At 31.0% G+C, this 20,500-nt stretch overlaps 1 protein-coding gene across 3 annotated transcripts in view; it reads left to right on the forward strand.

Annotated features, from left to right (window-relative positions):
• Window positions 1–20,500, forward strand: part of Eaat2 (Excitatory amino acid transporter 2) — a 61,059-nt gene that overhangs the window by 30,388 nt on the left and 10,171 nt on the right. For all 3 annotated transcript variants that reach the window (XM_080178991.1, XM_080178990.1, XM_080178992.1), the window contains exons 4-13: window positions 6,566–6,643; window positions 7,224–7,279; window positions 8,671–8,724; window positions 13,866–14,061; window positions 14,283–14,380; window positions 14,582–14,649; window positions 15,066–15,180; window positions 15,776–15,873; window positions 16,603–16,678; window positions 17,010–17,101. In XM_080178991.1, the coding sequence (XP_080035117.1) occupies window positions 6,568–6,643; window positions 7,224–7,279; window positions 8,671–8,724; window positions 13,866–14,061; window positions 14,283–14,380; window positions 14,582–14,649; window positions 15,066–15,180; window positions 15,776–15,873; window positions 16,603–16,678; window positions 17,010–17,101 (929 nt within the window). In that variant the 5' untranslated portion in view covers window positions 6,566–6,567. The remainder of the gene's footprint in view (window positions 1–6,565; window positions 6,644–7,223; window positions 7,280–8,670; window positions 8,725–13,865; window positions 14,062–14,282; window positions 14,381–14,581; window positions 14,650–15,065; window positions 15,181–15,775; window positions 15,874–16,602; window positions 16,679–17,009; window positions 17,102–20,500) is intronic.

Raw genomic sequence — 20,500 nt, forward strand, 5'->3', positions numbered from 1 at the left:
CAATTTTTACAAACGATTTTAGTTTATTGAAGTTATACTTGTCTTTCAAAACTGTTTTTTTTTATATAGACTTGGCTATTCTTATTTTAACTTTTATTTTAGAGTAGTTTGTATTTTTTAGCTTTACACGGCGTTTCAAAAGTCATTATTTTCCGTCTTACTTTATATGGTCAGGTGGGAAGGAAACCCTCATTTTCTTCTTTAGAAACGGATTGTCTAGCTACAAGGGTTGGGTTATTACATTTTGTAGAAAATATCCTCAGAAAAATAACTAAACTTGACTACCAATTCATTGACCAAAAATGTGACTCTTTTTTTATTGTTACTTATTGTATTATATTAAAGAGAGCTTGCCGCGGGTAGTAAAATAAAAAAAATATAAATTAATTCTATTAAATTCATTATTGTTTACAGCAATCTCTACTGCATCTCTTGCACTATTCAAATATTTCTATTTTTCCTGTAATGAAAGAAGGACATTTAAAATGTTTCTACATTTTTGAAAAAAATTAAGCCCATGTTTTGTGCATTTTGGGATGGTAGGTTTGACCCCCACCTCTCCGAATCGTTAAGATATCACCATGATAAAACAAATACAAGTTTCTCAAAAAGAAAAGCAAATTAAGACTAAAATATTACAACAAACATAAGACAAACACTGGGTATAGTCCCTTTCGTAACATCGCACCTTATGGGGCGATTCTTCGTATTTTTCATAGTAGCTTTTCTCCTATTTCTAGCCCCTGCGGGGGGCTCTAACCCTGCGGGGCAATCACCTAACCCAATATAACCTAACCTAACCTATAAAAAGCCATTTTAAAAACACGACGAATCGCCCCTTATGGGGCGATGTTACGAAAGGGACTATTCCCCAAACATTCCAATACGTTCATTTTTTTAATTACATATTGTTGTGAAATCCAGTTTCAGGTTCGAATCCTGACTTTTCAAAATAACATGTATGAGCTATTCTTAAAAACAATATAGAAAATTTATTTTATTAAATCTGAAGCTTTAAAAATTATTCTGATGAAACTAAAGAAGAAATCTAAACATTAAAACTTGTTTAAATTGACTAACAAAAAAGAAACACACTAATTTTTGTGGCCTAATAGGAGGTAAAAAAGAAAAAAAGCTTTTCTGTCACATGCTTCAATCTGCATTTATCCAGTTTTAACAATGTACTTTTTCATTTAAATTTTTGACTAATTAATATCGGGTCTTTTCTGCAGTCAGTCTGTCTGACTTGAGTCGGTAACAAATGACAAGTCTAGAATATGTTATACATTTTTTGTTGGATCTTGCATCTGATGTACTATGTGAGATTTATATAATTTCTTTATCACACCTATTTAATACGTAATATGCATGCTTTGGTAGTATATTGGTATCAATTTATGTAGGGGGTGGTATTGAAAGGGTTGGGGATATATACATTGACATATAAACTAATTTACTAGCTAAAAAAGGCAAAATTTTACATGTAAGTGTGGTAAAATGGTTGAATTTTTAAACTGTATTGTCATTGGTAATCATAAAATAGTAGCAAGGGTTTTGTTGTCAGAAGCTTATGATCTCAATAACCACTGGTCGCCGGAAGGGAAAAGCAGTTTTTTGAAACAGGCTCTCTGAGATTATTACAGATTCTGATATATACATATATAGACTAATGAAAAATGCAAAAAACGAAATCAAAAGCGTTCCTTCTTGGGAGAAAATCCGGGAAAAAGATTTTAGCTATTTTTAACCTAAAATTCACATTGGCAAGCCTGCAAACAAATATACAGACATTTTAAACATGCCATTGCTCAGCACCTAGAAGTGGTAGAAAAATGCTACGCATACCATTGGAAAGCTTATAGCCTCTAGTTTTCATATTGGTATATAACGTTTTTTTACTATTATTATTATTTGAGCTATCCTCTGAAGTATACAAGTTTTAAAAATGCAGTTTTTCTTGACACTTGTTACACAAACCTTTTTAAAATTGTATTGCTTAGCACCTAGGAGTTATGTAATTATTTTATATAGGTATATTTATATATTTTAAGTGCATTCAATTTTAGCCTTATTAAAAATAGTCTTTGAAATGTGTATAGTTTGTAGTAAGAACCAAGGAGGGTTAAGGGGGGGGGGGTATACACTTTTTGGCAATGAAATTCAGTATAAAATTTTGCTCTGGTGTTTTTGGACTTGTTGTTATAGATATTAACATGATTCTTTTTGTAAGATCTCTCATATGATTAAATCTACTAGAATAAATATTGAAAATTGAATTTTGGCACTATCCTTTTAGGGGCTAGTGGGGTAAAACAGCTCCAAAACACTAACATCGGAGGTCTGAACTTATTTTTAGAGATATCAAACTAATTTTTTAAACTTTGTTTTGCATAATATTTTAAGTTATGAGCCTATCAAGATGATTTTTTAAATATAAAATTTATTCTCATAATTGAGATACATAGCCACTAAAGATTTTGCCCTGGCTGCTTGGACTTGTTGTTATAGTTATCAAATGATTTTTTTTTTAATTTTCTTATATGATTGGATCTACCTGTAAAACCTTAAAAATTATATTATTGGCACTTTCCTTCTAGGGGCTTGTGGGGTAAAAAGCCAATAAAACACTAAAATTATAAGCTATGAGATTATTTTGAAAGATATCAGGCTAATATTTCTAATGTACACATTTTTCACATAATTGAACTAAGTAGCTATTACAGATTTCAATTTGGCACTTTTCTTCTAGAGTCTAGTGGGGTAAAACATCCCCCAAATACAAATATTATAAGTTCTGAGCTTATTTTCAAAGATATCATGTTAAACTTTAATGAATGATTATTTAGTTCAGTTATTTAACAAAATCAGCCCAATATTTTTTTAGAAAGCCCAGAACTTAAAGTTTTAGTAGTTTGGGGGCAGTTTTACCCCACTAGCCTCTAGAAGGCAAGTGCCAAACTTGGGGTTTACTGGTAGATTTAATCATTTGATAGATTTTAAAAAAATAATTAGGTTGATAACTTAACAACAAGCCCAAACATCCAGAGCAATATTTTAAACTAAATTTCATTGCCTATAAATGTATGACCCCCCCCCCCCCCTTGGATCTTATAACTTTTCAATTGAAGGTGTTTCACCACACTAGCCCCTAGAAAGATTAGTGGCTATGTATCTCAATTATGTGAATAAATTATAAATTAAAATCATTTTGATACTTTAAAAATAGGCTCATAACTTTAGTGTTTTGGGGGCTGTTATAAACTGCTAGCCCCAAGAAGAAAGTGCCAAATGAAATCTTTAGTGGCTACTTAGCTCAAGTATGCAAAAAAAATTATGTTAAAAAATTAGCTTGATATTTCTAAAAATAAGTTCAGACCTTAGATGTTAGTGTTTTGGAGCTGTTTTACCCCACTAGCCCCTCGAAGGATAGTGCCAAAATTCAATTTCAAATATTTTTACTGGTAGATTTTATCATATAAGAGATCTTACAAAGAGAATCAGGTAAATAACTATAACAACAAACCCAAAAACATCCAGAGCAAAATTTTATACTTAATTTCATTGCCTATAAGTGTATAAACTCCCCCCACCTCCCTCCTTGCCTCTTACTACAATGTCAAACCATACACATTTCAAAGATTATTTTTAATTAAGCTAAAATTGAATGCACTCAAAATATATAAATATACCTATATAAAATAATTATATAACTCCTAGGTGCTAAGCAATACAATTTTAAAAAGGTTTATGTAACAAGTGTCAAGAAAAACTGCATTTTTAAAACTTGTGTATACTTCAGAGGATAGCTCAAATAATAATAATAGTACAAAAACGTTATATACCAATATGAAAACTAGAGGCTATAAGCTTTCCAATGGTATGCGTAGCATTTTTCTACCACTTCTAGGTGCTGAGCAATGGCATGTTTAAAATGTCTGTATATTTGTTTGCAGGCTTGCCAATGTGAATTTTAGGTTAAAAATAGCTAAAATCTTTTTCCCGGATTTTCTCCCAAGAAGGAACGCTTTTGATTTCGTTTTTTGCATTTTTCATTAGTCTATATATGTATATATCAGAATCTGTAATAATCTCAGAGAGCCTGTTTCAAAAAACTGCTTTTTCCTTCCAGCGACTAGTGTAACTAACGAATTCAGATAAGCTTAACATAGGTCCTGTCAATGTTTTATCAACAGGTTTAGGACTTAAGATTGTTTTAAGCTATTTTTTCTCTTTGCCCTTTAGAATACAGAGAACCTAGATTACCTCTCGTAGATGCTAGAGGTGCGGTCGCTAGTGAAATAAAGTAGTAAGTTTTATTTTGTTATTAAAGCAAAAATATCAGTAAAGGCCCACGACTGTGGACGAGGCCACTATTTATTTAAAGGTAGCTGTTTTTCTTCAAACAGTTTGGTTCACAGATTGTTTTTTTTAATTTTTAATTTTGAAATTTAAATTTTTCAATAAAGTAAATATATTATTTAACGCATGCAATAATTGTTAAGGAAAAGACCGAATTGTTTGACAATAGTTATATTGTATTTACGAATCTTCACAACATTAAACAAAATTCCTTAAATTTCTAACTGAAATATTCTAACTATTAACTTGAACATAGACATTTCTATAATTAAACTCTTTTGAATAGAATGCGCTTAAATATGCACTTAGAAACAAATTAGATTGTGTACTTTTGATATATTATAAAACAGTGTCCACTTCTTGAATTTTCTGTCCTTTATTTTAATGAGTTTAAACTTTTTATGTTTGCGTCTCAATTTTAATAAAATCAAAATCTTAGTTTTTATTATGACAAAATAAGATGAAAGTCATAATGTATTGTTAGACAAGCAAGATACATAATTACAAAATAGCTATTAGATAGGATAGGTTCAGTTTAGTTAAGTCAAATTAGCCCCCTTCCGCCCAGATCTTGAATATTTTTTTGGTGTAGTCTAGAATAGATAAATCACCAATTTAATAAGTAAAAATAAAAAAAATTATATGTTGAACAGACACTAAAATATGTTGCCTACAAGATAATGATCTAATTATTTTCTAGTTTGAGACTTTTTACATTTTAGACGAGTCCTTAGGTTAAAAGAAATATTATGTATACAGTTTAGTAAGGGTTAAGAAAGCCCTGCAACGTTATAGCCATCTACGGTGGCTAGTAACATATTTTATTCCGATAAAGGTAAAATACAGAAGGCTTATTGAGTTTTATGTCCACAAATTTGTTGTTTAAGTGTTTATCTTAAAAGTCAAAATGTGGTATGCTTTCCCAAATTATTCCATTTTAAAATCTTACTGCAAGCCTTACTTATATGCAGCTTCACTGTTATAAATTCACATGAGAACCCACTCTGGAAAATTCCAGATATTCTCTTGTTATTCTCTGGTTAGAACCAGAATATTCCAGATATTTTCATCTCTTTGTGCTCTTGCATTTTGCACATACCCTTTGGTTCTTTCAAAAATAACAAACAACATTTTCTCGTATTCATTCGAATCCGGTGGATAGGAACCGGTTCTCATCCATACGAAAAAACTATGTCTAGCATCGTATTATATCCAGCTTTCTACGAATATAAAAATGTACAATCATAAGATTCAAACCAGTTATTTTAGTCGGTGCCTTCGGCACCTCGGGGCTAAAAAACTAGTTTTAATCTGATAATTGTACATTCTATATCCGCGGAAAGCCGTTTATAATACGATGCGAGAAATAACTATTAAAATATTTTTAATTTATTTCTTCATCTTAGAAACCCTCCCCCTCACTTATTTTATCTGCATGGGTACTATCGCTGCAGGAGTCAAAAAGTATACTTAACTTAACCTAACCTACATTATCATAAGAAGTTACGGGTTTTTTTCTTGGTCCATATGCACTATGGGGGAAACCGCCTTCAATAAATCCATCAAAATACCCACCATTCTACTTCTTAATAAAGAGGTCTATTTTGATATTATTTTCTTGCTGATTTTTTGGACAAAAGAATGTGTTTGTTCTAACCCCACCACTTTTTTTTCACGGTAGTTAAAATATTTTTTCTTAATCTGAATTTAAACAATGTTTCAAAATTCAAAATTAATATTAAATAATTGTCTGTTCTGTTATATTTAACTTTTAATTGGCAGATTATATACACCTGTCCTTTCCCTCTTAAAAACCTTTATCTACACACTATTTTAAATTATAAAACAAAGTACAATGCTATTGCTAGGTCTAAAAAGAGTGCAAATATATTTAAATTAACTTTTATTCACTTTATCTCAGTTTACATTATATCTTCTTAGTTAAGGGTAAGAAGAAACTTCTATCAATCTATCTATACACAATCATATTTACTAAAGGCTGCGCCACTATCATTTCGGATTCTGTATGAGGGCAGAAAATTAGCCTTAACCATCTCAAAACTTTAATTTAAAACACCATTTGACCTTAATGAAGCTACTTCGTTTAAAAAAAGAACTCAATCGTTTAAGTGGTTACTGAGATTTTAATGAAAAAAATAAGTAAAAACCTCTCTCTCTGTATCTATCTATCTATCTATCTATGTAGGAATGGTTAAGATGTTAACGGTAGCTGGAGCCTGGCTATGGCTGAAGGACAACCTGCTTCTGGCCGCAACATTCTCAGGTATACATTTATTTCAATGTTTTGGGACACGGTAGGGGGGGGGGGGGGGGGAGATTATATGTATGTTAAATATTAGCATTGAAGAAGTCCAATATTATCAGAGATGGAGGAAACATTTAGCTGTAAATTACAATGACTAAAGATACTAAAAAAACCCTTTTTTAAGGTTAAATCAAATTTGCTGTTTTCAAACTTTTTTTGGGGCGTTTTATTTGTTGTTATTAAACGCTTTGCTTAGTTTAAACTAACATTAATTATAACAATTTTATAAATCGCTAATCAAATGTAAATCCCGATTTTTAGTTACAAGAATTACCCTTCATTTAAATTGAAGTTATTAGTTGAAAAATTTGGTCACTACTGGTTTATAATCTACCAATAAAAAATTAATAAAGTACCAAAAATCCAACGAATATGACAACGTGATTATAAAAACTTATGATGCCCAATTAATTTACAGTTCAATGTCCCCTCCCTCTACCTTCCTTAGTTACACCATTAACACAAATAAACCAGAAATATAAATGTTAACAATTGATAATTATAGAAAAAAATCCTCTAAATTTTTGTGTGTTCGTAGGTGTTGTGCTTGGTGTTCTCCTTGGAGTACTCCTTAGACCTTTGGAGCTTGATCAGGTATTCTCATGTTACATTCTTTATTTAAAGGTTGGGATAAAAGAATTCTAAATAATATTGCACGTATTTTTTGTTTGTTTTAATGAGCTAAGCTGTTACCTAATGTACTTTTCTATTTGTCTTTCCTTCTTCCTCTCTGTCTCTCTGTGTCTCTCTATGTCTCTCTGTCTCCCTATCTCTCCCTCTCTCTGTCTCTGTCTCTCTATCTGTCTCTGTCTCTCTGTCTCTCCCTCTCTCTCTCTCTCTCTGTCTCTCTGTCTCTCTCTCTCTCTCTCTCTTTCTCTCTCTCTGTCTCTCCCACACTCTCTCTGTCTCTCTATCTCTCTCTCTCTCTCTGTCTGTCTGTCTCTCTCTCTCTGTCTCTCCCTGTCTCTCTCTGTCTCTCTGGCTCTCTCTCTCTCTCTGTCTCTCTCTGTCTCTCTCTGTCTCTCTCTGTCTCTCTCTGTCTCTCTCTGTCTCTCTCTGTCTCTCTCTGTCTCTCTCTGTCTCTCTCTGTCTCTCTCTGTCTCTTTTGTCTCTCTGTCTCTCTCTGTCTCTCTCTGTCTCTCTCTCTCTCTCTCATTCTCTCTCTGTCTCTCTCACTCTCATTCTCTCTCTGTCTCTCTCTCTCTCACTCTCCCCAATCCAATCTCACTTTCTTTCTAACCATCTCATTATCTTACAAAATAGAAGAGCTTCGCTCCTATTGGTCATAATCATCATTGTTTCCTTTATTATTATATCTTTCTTGGGCCGCCTACTCCTATCAGACAAGATGTACAGCATAAACAAGGAGGGAAACATCCTTGATAGCGTAGCTAAACAAATCAGACATAAAAAATAAACAATTATAGAGGGGGATTAAATTTTCTCTGTAAAATACATACATTTGATTTTTGAGTTGTTACACTGTAAAGTATACCTAATTATTACTGGAATCAGCATAACAAGTTTGACTAACCCATATTGTTGAAAATCTTCGCTTTTATACTTTGCAGATGTATCTAATTTGCAGATTGAAATATAATGCAATTTTATAGATTTATAGATATTTATTGGCCTTTTACTTCACTCAAGAGAATTTTTTTTATGGAGCCATCAATCCAAATTATTTTTGGCCTGGCAATCAGTTTACATAAATATTCACCCTTTCCCTTTATCTAAATGTATAATATATCTTCTATCGATCTAACTTAATAAGGCTTTTTTACTTTCTATTGGACTGTCTAAAAGAATTACTCTATTTTTATTTTATCATATTATCCATATATAAGTAATAGGATCTTTATGATTAGATTAAGAATGTTTCACTTAGGTCCTGGAATAGTTTTATGCTAATTTGTTTTTTAATGCAAGTCTTTGGGTAATTTTAGGCTATAACGCACATATTTACTTTTTTTCTATTTTTTTAGGAGTCTATAGAACTGATAGCTTATCCAGGAGAACTGTTTATGAGGCTTCTAAAGGTATTGCTATTGATTTATGCAAAACAGCTACTCTATAACTATGGCAAATCCTTACATACTTCATTTCGAGGTTGTATTGTATTTTTTACTCATACACATACATTTACTACGCAGTCTAAACTATTTTCGTTTTATACAAAGAAACATGTAACCTTCCACTGAAGCACAACATATCTTGATTTGCTAACGATTAATTAATTGTCGATGAAACATTTTATTTACTTAATAAGTAGTAAATGTATAGTGTTTCTACTTTATTATAGCTTACTGTTATAATAATTTTATGTTTGTAACTATTGTCACAAACTATAAAAATGGGATACAAAAAAATTATCAAGTTTGTGTTTTCTCACCCGTGCTCTACCTATACGGGGTGAATAAAAGGCAGCTCAAAAATCTGGATCAATGTTAAACCCATTATTGCGTATCCTATTTCTATTTCCTAAGATTTAGTTCAATATATGTATCAGTTACTAGATTTTTCCAGAAAGCGTTCGTATATTTTTTTCTACAGCTAGGATTTATACAAATAGTACGTATAAAAATAGCACATTAAAATGTGAAATATAAGTTGTCCCATTTTGGTGGGAGGTCCCAGTGACTTTAATTTTGTTTTGAAAAATTTTTATTTTTATTTTAATGGGTTGGAGTTTATTTTACCCATTAAGAAACTAGCTTAAAACCATGATTTAACCAATAGGTATATTCCCTAAAAAGCAAAACCTAATAGTTTAAGCAGTTACCGAGACTTTAAGCTTCATTAGGACAAACATACAATGTTATTCTCTGTATTAGTCTCAAATAAATTGAAAAAATAGTTAGTAGCTGGTTGGGAGTAGACTATCAACTGTAAATTTTACTGGTAACCAATGTGTTATAAAAACATTACCTCATCCATTAAACACTTTTGTTTACATACAATATGTTGAGGTTTTTTTTGGCGGGGGTTTTGTCCAAACTATCAACATTAGGAGAAGTTACTTTATTAGCCCGTAAGATCCATTGTTTTTCACGTAAAATGAAGAAATAGCAATGAATATGTGGTTATAAAAATTGAAAATAAAATATGAAGCCGTATATTTATTGAGAGAGAAAAGTTTTCGTCATCGTTGCAAAAATAATTTCGCATTATTTTCAATAAAGCTAATAAAATTCGTTTCTTTATATTATAAATTTATTTTCAAAGAATATAAAACATCTGATTTAAACTTTAATAACTTTAAGGGTTTATCATTTCTTGTATTGGGATTAACGTTTGTTTTACAAAGAAATAGGCGCAAATTAGTTTTCTAATGCATGTCAATAATAAATTAGATTGTAAATAATAATCTGATGTGATTGTTTTTGCATTTGTTAAGATTCATCAATAATACAAAGTAGCTTGATGTCTGTCTGTCCGTCCGTCTGTCTGAAGCTTAAACTGTTTTTAACCTATTTTTAAAACGTATATAAAAAATATACTATGACACCAGTAGAATGAGACTGCAGAGCCTAAATTTGAATTAAGTCCCCAATAAACTTTTTTGGGGGGATTTAAATATTAATTTTTACTGTTGCCGTGATCATTTTGATCCGAGCAAAAGGTCTTTTTTTTATTTGGGTAAAATTCGTAGCTTTTAGAGTGTTTTGCTTCATAAATATTGTATTATGGTATAGAGTAAAATTAGGCCTTATGATTTTACTATAAAAATTCACTAAAAAGTTAATTCTTTATAATATATCAACGAATTAACATTAACATGTTTGTGTTCTCTCACTTATTTTAAAAACAATAAAAATGGCTGTAAAGGGTTAAATGACAACAAATGTTTATGCAATATAACAAATTTATTTTTGTCACATATACAAATGTGTTATAAAATAAGATTATTCAAACTTATCTTTTAAAATAATTCTAAAAAGTATGTATCTTTTATGTGTACGGTTTTCATTCTTTTCATTTTAATTAAATAAAAAATATTTAACTACATTGGAAATAAGTCACTTTGTGAAAACACTATTTTTTTGAATTGTAAAGAATTATATAAAACAAGACTTCTTATTGGTTAGATTTCAGAATTATTTGTTTTATTGTAAATGTTAGATTTTTCAATGAAATTAATTGTTTTGGAAAAAATAATTATTTCCAATGAACAGAGTAATGTTTTTTTATTGTATCAATATAAAGTGAATTATATAAAAATGTTCTGTAAGCCACAATATTACCCGAAGTAAAAAAAAGCTTTTGCTTCGGTCAAAATGATTACAGCAACACTAAAAATTAATTTTTAAATCCCCAAAAAAAAGTTTACTGGGGATTTAATTCAAATTTGGGCTCTGCAGTCTGATTCTATAGGTGTCCTAGTATATTTTTGACCCCCCATTCAAAAATAAGTTAAAAACAGTTTAAGATCTCGGTAACCACAGAACCGATCGGATTCTACTCTTACCCTCCCTCAAAAAAATTGGGGGGTAGAGCATGGTTCGCAGCACCCGTTTTTTTATTTTTATTTTTTTTAAAACTACCTCATGGGGCAAAGTCCCTAGAGGCTAGGGGCGAAGCCGCTAGTTATAATATAATAGGTTTATTTATCTTCTTTTTTTTACTAAATGTTTTGTTGAGATCTGCTATATATATTATTTTCTAAATGCTTTGAGCCTTTCTATGACGTCAATGTTGAGTTATTCATGGATTTTCTAGATAAAAATATACAAATCAGGGAGCAAGGGAGGGGACAATGGGCAATTTATTCAATAGAAGAGTTTTCGCTGAAAAGCAATGAAAACCAGATTTATCCAGAAAATTTGACCAAAATTTTAAAGGGATCATGGTAATATAATTTAGAACAAAATTAGCTTTAAGAAAAAAATCATTTACTTAAAAATTAAATTACCAATACCTCACAATGTAGTAATCATTCTGTAATTAATCACTAGAAAAATCTTTTTTAGAACTTCGTTAACCCTTCTAATATATTTTAACTGCCACCTAAATTCAAGGGGTTCTTAGATTGTTTAATACATAAATATCACAGTAGAGTTTCTATACATGAAAAGACATTTGCTTGTGAAAAAATATTGGTTAAAACCAGCCATCAATCACAAATTTTTCTGTCTGCTATATTCAAAACTAACTCAGCTTGTTAGCGGGGCTAGTACCCAAAGTCAGTCAGAACCTGCTGAATTCGTGCACATTTCCTTTAAGCCAGTACCCAAAGTCTGAGACTCTTAAAAATTGAATATTCGACCCATTGTCCCCTCCCTTACTCCATGTACACAAATACATTGTTTTGTAAAAAAAAAGTAAAAGAAACCTTATAAATTTAAATTTATGTAACTTGTGATTTGAATCAGGAAGTTTACTTTGGAAATACAATAAAAAAATTCATAATAAACGTTACTTTTTAAAAATAAATTTATTTAAAATGAATAATTTTAAATATTATTTTAAATTTAAATAAATCGTAGAGTACTATGTAGAGTACAAATCCAATTTACAAATGTTTGTTTTTCCTGTAAAAGGTGAAATGAGCAAATAATCATCTAATTAATTTTTGCATTATTTAATTAATTTTAATTAAATTGCATTTAATTGTTTAAACTTGATTAACATGATAAATTACAATTCAAGGTAACGGTTTTTTCTCGCATCGTATTATAAACAGCTTTCCGCGGATATTCAAATGATAAATTATAAGTTTAAAACCAGGTCTGTTAGCCCCGAGGGACCGAAGGCTCTAAAAAAGTATTATTTTACTTTATATTTGTACATTTGTAAGTGTTAATTTAAAAAAAAAAGATTGATAGTCTTTTCCTTTTTTTCTGAGATACTTTTTAATTAAGAAGAAATGATTTACTAACCATTTATAACATGTTCAGACAAAGCAGCATTTTTGGAGCACTTTTTATTATGCTTCTAAGCCCAATTAATATTAAAGAAATCATCTTTTTGACTAAATGCAAGAACGTCAAAGCTTTGATTTTTATCACACGGAAAAGTTTTCATGGAGGGGGTGTTATTTACCCCTTAACCCCTTCTCTTCAATTGTTTTTTTTTGGGGGGGGGGAGTGGGGGTAAAGCTCACCATTTGGCTAGAAATTTTTTTTTTTAAAAGAGAAGGCTACAGCCCCCTCAAAAAAACAAACAAATTAATGGTTAATTTGAGTGATGGAAGGGAGGGGGGGGAGGGGGGGGGGAAAGAAGTAAATTATGATTTAGCAATGAAAAATTAATTTGGAATAGTATTATCCTTAATAAAAAAAAGGTAATTGATAGAATGAGAAAAACATATGGAAATGTATTTTTCATCCTGTAAAAATTCCACATCTGAAAATATATGGTTTCATTGGAGAAAAAAATATAAGAGGATTAATAGCATCGTGGAAAAGTGCATTATAAATATGTACACAAATAACAAGATCAATTAGGTTCATAAGAACTTTTAAAATTTCTTTAAATTTGTTTTTGAAAATAGTAAAGGATTGAATACCTACCAGGTTTAAGAGTAGTTGGCTTTACCAACCTTTTAGTGTAAACTGAGAACCAACGGACGTATGTAACCCGCGACCGTGGCAAAACTCGTCGTCGGGAAGGTGATAGGTTCGAATCTCGGAAAGAAACCGCGTCATAACTAAAAGACATTAGAAATGATTCCTTCATCTAAAAAGTTAGAGTATGGGGAATACCTTGACCCAAAACAGGCACAACTCATTACCATTAACAATTATGACTTCTCCGACAAAGGGTTGGTTGTCTGATGGGTGTTGGTTACTCTAGGCGATTGAGCGCGTTAAATTGCAATTCAATATACAGAGTATGTTCAAATGTGACGTGGAGAGGACTTTTACCCGAAGTCACCATACCTCCTGTCATAATCAACGGACTTACATACGGATAGTTAGCCATATTGTAAGAGTAGCAGCGTTACAGAAAACATTCTGTGCAACGTGATGGAATATAAAAATAATATGAAAGATATAATAACAAAATACTTGCACATATTTTCTAAAATATTCAGATATGTCAACTATTTACAAGTAGATTAGACTTCATAAGAAAAAAAAATTAGCTTTAAAATTTAAAAGAAAAAGAACCAACTCAGAACTTGCATAAAAAGAACAATAACCTTTATTACAGAAAATTAATAGATGTTTTATTTTAGTTGATGATTCTACCATTGGTAATTGCCAGCCTGATAACCGGAGCAGCCAGCCTGAACGCCAAGATGAACGGAATGATTGCCCTGAGGACCATGGTGTATTTCCTGTCCACCTCCCTGCTGGCCGCTCTGGTGGGGCTTGTCCTTGTTGTGGTTATACATCCTGGAAACCCAGAAACAAAGGCTGACCTTGGAGATGGTAAGCTTCACTCACTTTTACGTTTTGCTTGTCAATGTGTTGATAATATGTCACCTATGATCATTTAAAAATGCAATTGAAGAAGTCATAATTTCATACAGTAGACAGAATAATTGACATGGCATATCGACGGAACTCCACCATTTGGAATCAATATTAAGACGATCTATAATCTAATTTTATTATGGATTTTGTTGTATTATTAGAGCTTCTAAATTTAGGTAGCACAGAGGAAAGGAAGCTGAGTATCTTGGATAACTTTTTGGATCTGGGCAGAAACACCCTTCCAGACAACCTGTTCCAAGCTGCTTTTCTCACTGTGAGTATATTAATTATTTTTTTTCAATGGATAGGGAAGTAATGATTTTAAAGGAAAAAACTTTTTTATTTTAGAACTAAGATAAATTGTCATAAACCATAAAATATTAAATTATTTATTCTTTAAAGTTTATGGAACTTCTTGGGGAGAAAAACAAAGTTTGGATTGTAGAAAGGCATTTGATACCATACCTCTCTTTAGGCTGCGACCAAGTATGAGAAGACTGTCGTAAACAACACCATTGAGTTCAACAAAATTGTTGGAACTAGGTAAGAGTTTATATTATAGAAAATTACTGGATACATTTCATTTCTTAAACCTACGATATGCATTTAATTATTACGTCATTGGGGAGATATTCTCCTTCCATTTCAAGTGATCATTGGATAATAGGATCAGTAACATCATACATATCATCAGAAGGAACTATTTCTAACGTCATTAGTTATGATGCTGTGTCGGGCTGAGATTCAAACCTATCACTGTTGTGAATTTTTATTTTGTAAGGGTGATTTCTTTTGTATACCTTTATAATTACAAATCTTTAAATTTTTTTGTATTCAACTAGTATAATAATTGATTATGCCCCATAAAAAATGTGTGTCATCTGTTTTTTTTTTATTATTGGAATAACAATTTAGTTGTGTTTTTCTACCGTCTTTATTTAATTGAATGATAAATTTAGGACTGGAACCAACACACTTGGAATAATATTCTTCTGTTTGACATTTGGAACTGTCATGGGATCTATGGGCAGAAGGGCTGCGCCTGTAGTAGATTTCTTCAAGGTTATTGATGAGGTAGGTCCATTTTCCAGTCTGCTTTTACTGCAGCTTTAAGGGGTCGAAAAAATTAAAAATTAATGAATTTTTTTTTATATATGAGAAATATAAGGGGTTTCCCCCATAAAAAGCATTTAGAGAACTGAACCAGTTCCCCTTTTTGTTAAATAAATTGTAAATAAAATGGGAGGGTTCGTATGCCTAACCCCTGCGTTTGGTCTAACCCAGTGAGGTAAACTGACCTAAAGTAATAAACATACCAACCTGATTTTCAATTTAAAAAAAAGATAAGTTGTGGGAGATTTGTGCATAACAAGGGACTTTAAGGGAATACACCTTAATATTTTTCTCGTATTCATTCGAATCCGGTGGATAGGAACCGGTTCTCATCCATACGAAAAAACTATGTCTAGCATCGTATTATATCCAGTTTTCTACGAATATAAAAATGTACAATCATAAGATTCAAACTAGTTTTTTTAGCCGGTGCCTTCGGCACCTCGGGGCTAAAAAAACTAGTTTAAATCTCATAATTGAACATTCTATATCCGCGGAAAGCCGTTTATAATACGATGCGAGAAATAACTATTACGATATAAAAATTTGGGTTTAGGTAATTATGAACATGGTTACTGGAATAATGTGGTTTTCTCCCGTTGGAATTGGATCCGTCATTTGTGCCAAAATTCTCGGTGTTGCCAATCTAGCCAAGTAAGTTTATCCTATTACATAAAGAAGTAAGCGTTTTTGTCTGTCTCGAAGGATCTCACTAACCGCTGAACCAATATTGTTCTCCATTACAGTGAAGCTTCTTATAGGTCCTGGGAAGGTTTTAAACTATTTCTGGAAAGGGTGTCTTCACCCCCCGGGCCCCTAACCCCCTAAAAAATATTTTTTTAAAACTCTTTTTAAACTCAAATTTGAAATGGGCTGAGGTCGACTTTTCCCCCTCCTACCAGTGCCCCTAGAGGCTTCTAGGGGCGTGGTCGCTAGTTATCTCTATAATTCACTAGTCTGTCAGTATATGAAATATGATTTCCTTGGCTACTATTTAAGATAGACTGCCGATTTTTTTTGTGAAGAAACCCTACACAAATGAGCATTGTGAATATAATTTACATGGTCCGTTTGTTACTCATTCTAAAAGGGAAATAAATATCAAAACATACAAAGATAAATGTGAAAGGTTTCTTGATATATAAGATAAATATATTCTTGGATTATGAAAACTCCAGATTTACTTTTATATCACTTTGGTTTATTCTTACAATTTAGATTTCTATGTTCATTTCCTTCCTTTAGTAGTTGGCCCTTCTAAAAAGCATATACTAAACTCAATTATTTTTATCCACTTTATAATTTGTTGAGGGAGGGTGATCAATGTGGAGATAGATAAAAAAGTCTACTTATTTTTTCTTAACATATTTTTTTATTTTTCAGTGTAATGTCCCAGCTTGCGATGTTTATAGCTACCGTGTGTACTGGAATATTTCTCTATCAGTTCATTTTTCTTCAGGTAGTTTAATAAATTTTGTTTAATTATTTTATGTAAGCTTTGAGTATCTTTTTTCAAATATCTTTAGTGTATTCATGTCGCTAATATGAGAGGTTTAGTCATTTAATTTTAGATCATACAATTACAGAATCTTTCTTTGATGGAAGGTTCAAAAAGGGGCTTTTTCTACACTGTAAACTAACTTCTAACCAGCTGCCTGACCTAAGTCAAAGTTCATTAAATTGTTTATAAACTTCATACACACGGTTTCAGTGCAGTTTCATTAGTATTTAAAACCTGTTTTGCAAACCTTTTAAAACAATTCAGAAACTTAATTGAAATTATCTTTTAGGCCATCTACTTTGTGTTTGTGAGAAAGAATCCATTCCGTTTCTGGTGGAATTTGTTCCAGTCCTGGATGACGGCGTTTGCCACGGCTTCCACGTAAGATTAAAATAGAATGGGACACCTAACGGTTGTTTTTATAACTACAATTTTGCATTGGCTTTCAAGTAAGATTAAAATAGAATGGGACATCTAACTGTTTATTTTATAACTAAGTTTCAGATTAAAGATTAAATTATAGAGGGTTCATGATATCATTGTGGCTTAACTTACTTCATTTTTCATATTTAAAGATAAAGGCACTAACTAACAACTAACAAATTTCATTACTAACTGACCTTTCAAAATTTTCTATTAACAATATACTTTTGCTTTGTGCTTAACACAATATTTTTTTTTATGAGTCTCTATTTGCTTAAGATCTCTTAAACTAGTAAGCCAAGGTTTTTGGCTATTCCACAATTATTTTATCCCCCCACTTAAATATTTTTTTAAAGGACCACTAAAACATACACAAATTAACAGAATCATTATCAATTATAGTTTAGAACTAACATAAATATAAACATTTTTCGTGTGTTTTTGGCTTTTTCTGACGACTACATGTTTTGGTCTATTTTTAAAGATTTTTAAATATTAAAACTAGATGTATCAATTTTAATATTTATAAAGTAGTTTTCTGTCATCTTTATTTTATAAACTGATATAACATCATGATTTATGAAGCCTTTTAAGGATAAAAATCAATTATTTTCTAAACTAAAATGAACAATAAGGTACATGGAAACAATTCAAAATTATTTTGGGGACGATTAATTTTATGCCCAATGTTATAACCCTGTGTTTGTATGGCCTATTGCACAAATCTCATGTGACTTTTTACACAAACAAAATTTCATAATTGTCTTTGAAAAGTTCGGTTTTTGTACTTTAAATATCACATACTAAATTTAAAATTAAAAAGCACATTAGCAAAAATAAAAATACTTTTTTCTATCAATTTTTAAAAATTTAGTTAACAATGTCTGCAAGAAATTGATTTGCCATTTTGTCTGTTATTAATATTCAATTAAAGCTCGTTTTTGTTGCGATACTTAATCCTATTTCTGTATCTTTTTTTTGTTAACAGTTCTAAGGTTCAAATTATAACTATCAAGAAGAGTTTTTATGATATTGTATAACAAAAAATTATATAAATAAAATATGGCTTCAATTTCCAAATGTTTAAGTTGGTACAGACCCGTTAAATCAAACATAAGACTGTATTTAATTGGCCTGTCAAAGGGGGGTGTAGGGGAATGTGTCCTTTCCTCCCCCCCCCCCCCTCCGACGAAATTTTGAATAGTAGAAATTTGTAGTAATAGAACTTTAGTCTGAATGTTGGTTACAATAACGATGTAAATTTGAAGTCAATAGCTTTCTTAACGGGTTGTCAATAATGTATCAACCATTACTACTTTAATCAAAAGCCAAAGTCGCAAAAAAATTATGTTAACACAATATCACGGTGTGAAGTTGTTAAACATAATTTGTTTTTATGAAACTTCACATGTTTAAAAATTACAGTATAAAATTTAATTTTCTAAACTGTCAGCAACAGAATTTATATTATTTATTGACTCTAAATTAAATTTTAAAAATACCGAATCAACATTTTTCTCTATTGCGTGTATGATAATTACTTTATTGAATCATTACAGTATCATGAATTAAGACAATATATGTTTTCTTATTAAACTGAATGGCTTGTTTTAATTTTATGTTTAAAGTATGAAAAATTTCAAGCCATAATAAAGTTTACCATGAATTATTTTATTTGATAAATAATGCATTTTTTAAACTTAAAGACTAACAGAATAAAAATCATGTTCATAGGTAGAACAGCCCTAACAAGCTAACAATATGTTAGAAAATAACAAAAAAAATCGTTTTTTGAATATATTGCTATGAAATTGCTAAATTTGATAATGTATTTAAACTTTTAAATTCTGTATAACAATAAAAAAAATCCTTTACTACATTACAATACTTTCTGACGAGTAACTGTAGTACTGGGTAATTTAAATTTGATAAAATATGTAATCGAGGTTTGGTGATTTTCAATGATATCTTTTTTTACCTCTCCCCCTTTGCATTTTGTACTTTAGGAATTTGCAATAAATTTTAAATTTGCAGAGTAGAACAAACCAGGGATGCAGGGATAAGACAATGAACGAATATTGATTCCTTTCTCTAATTCTTGTGAGAAAAATTCGGTACTTGATTGTATGGAGGAAGGGGAGTTTTTATGAAGATTAATTTTTCTCGTATTCATTCGAATCCGGTGGATAGGAACCAGTTCTCATCTATACGATTGTTTTCAGGGATGGAAAGAATAGTTATTTCTCGCATCGTATTCTATCCAGCTTTCTACGAATATAGAAATGTACAATCATAAGATTAAAACCAGTTTTTTTAGCCGGCGCCTTCGGCACCTCGGGGCTAAAAAAACTAGTTTTAATCTCATAATTGTACTTTCTATATCCGCGGAAAGCCGTTTATAATACGATACGAGAAATAACTATTCCATCCCTGAAAACTATCCCACATGGAAAATCTTAAATTGAGAAAGTTTCAACTACACCCGCTGTCAGGGACAATTATTGTGAAAGGAACTATATCATTTATAAAACGTTTGTATTAAAAGAATAAATTTTGGTTGATTTTTCTTCATTTTTAAAAGCGAAGCTTTTCTATAATTAGGGTCGGTCCGTCCGTACGTCCGTCCGTCCGTACGTCCGTCCGAGATAGATAGCTTTTATTCGTTAATTTAGGCATGTTAGAATTGTCCTATCGATTTCAAACTTTGCATGATGATTCCTGTAGTAGTTGGGTACGATATAGAAAGCGTAGCAACTCTATAATCATTACCAGAATGTCCGTACGTCCATTTTAAACATGTTAATTTTTCTACTTTTTTAACAACAAATTTTCAAGTGTTTTAATTATCCGTTTGATCTGATTTTTGGTATATTGATTCCTGGGACAACAAAGAACAATATTATAAGCGAAGCAACTCTATAATCAAGTCCAAAAATGTAAGTATGTCCGTAAACATTATTCTGTTTTTAAGCAGTTTTTCAACAAATTTACCTAAAATTTTGATTCGACATTTATACATTTATGTTCCGATTTTTCAGTTCAGATACTATACAAGAGTTAATGTCCGTTTGTCCTACCGTTTCAGTGCTTCGCTTTTATGGATGTTGTCATCCTTGTTTTAACTCCATTTAGACTTCTCCTTCCTTGATATAATAGAAATATTAGAATAGAAAAATAATCTGAACCCTTTTCTCGTCAAATCTACGAAGGAACATTTCTAGTAGACAGAAGAGTTTTTGACTTTCTACGTAAGCTGTAAACGTAAACTCCTCCAGCTGACAAAACACCTTAAAATTTTTCGAGTATATAATTTCTAGAAAGCTAACTTTATATTAAGGAATTCAACCATTCATAGCT

This window comes from Acartia tonsa, chromosome 12 (assembly GCF_053477335.1).
Source record: "Acartia tonsa isolate MP-2025a chromosome 12, ASM5347733v1, whole genome shotgun sequence".
NCBI classification, from domain to species: domain Eukaryota; kingdom Metazoa; phylum Arthropoda; class Copepoda; order Calanoida; family Acartiidae; genus Acartia; species Acartia tonsa.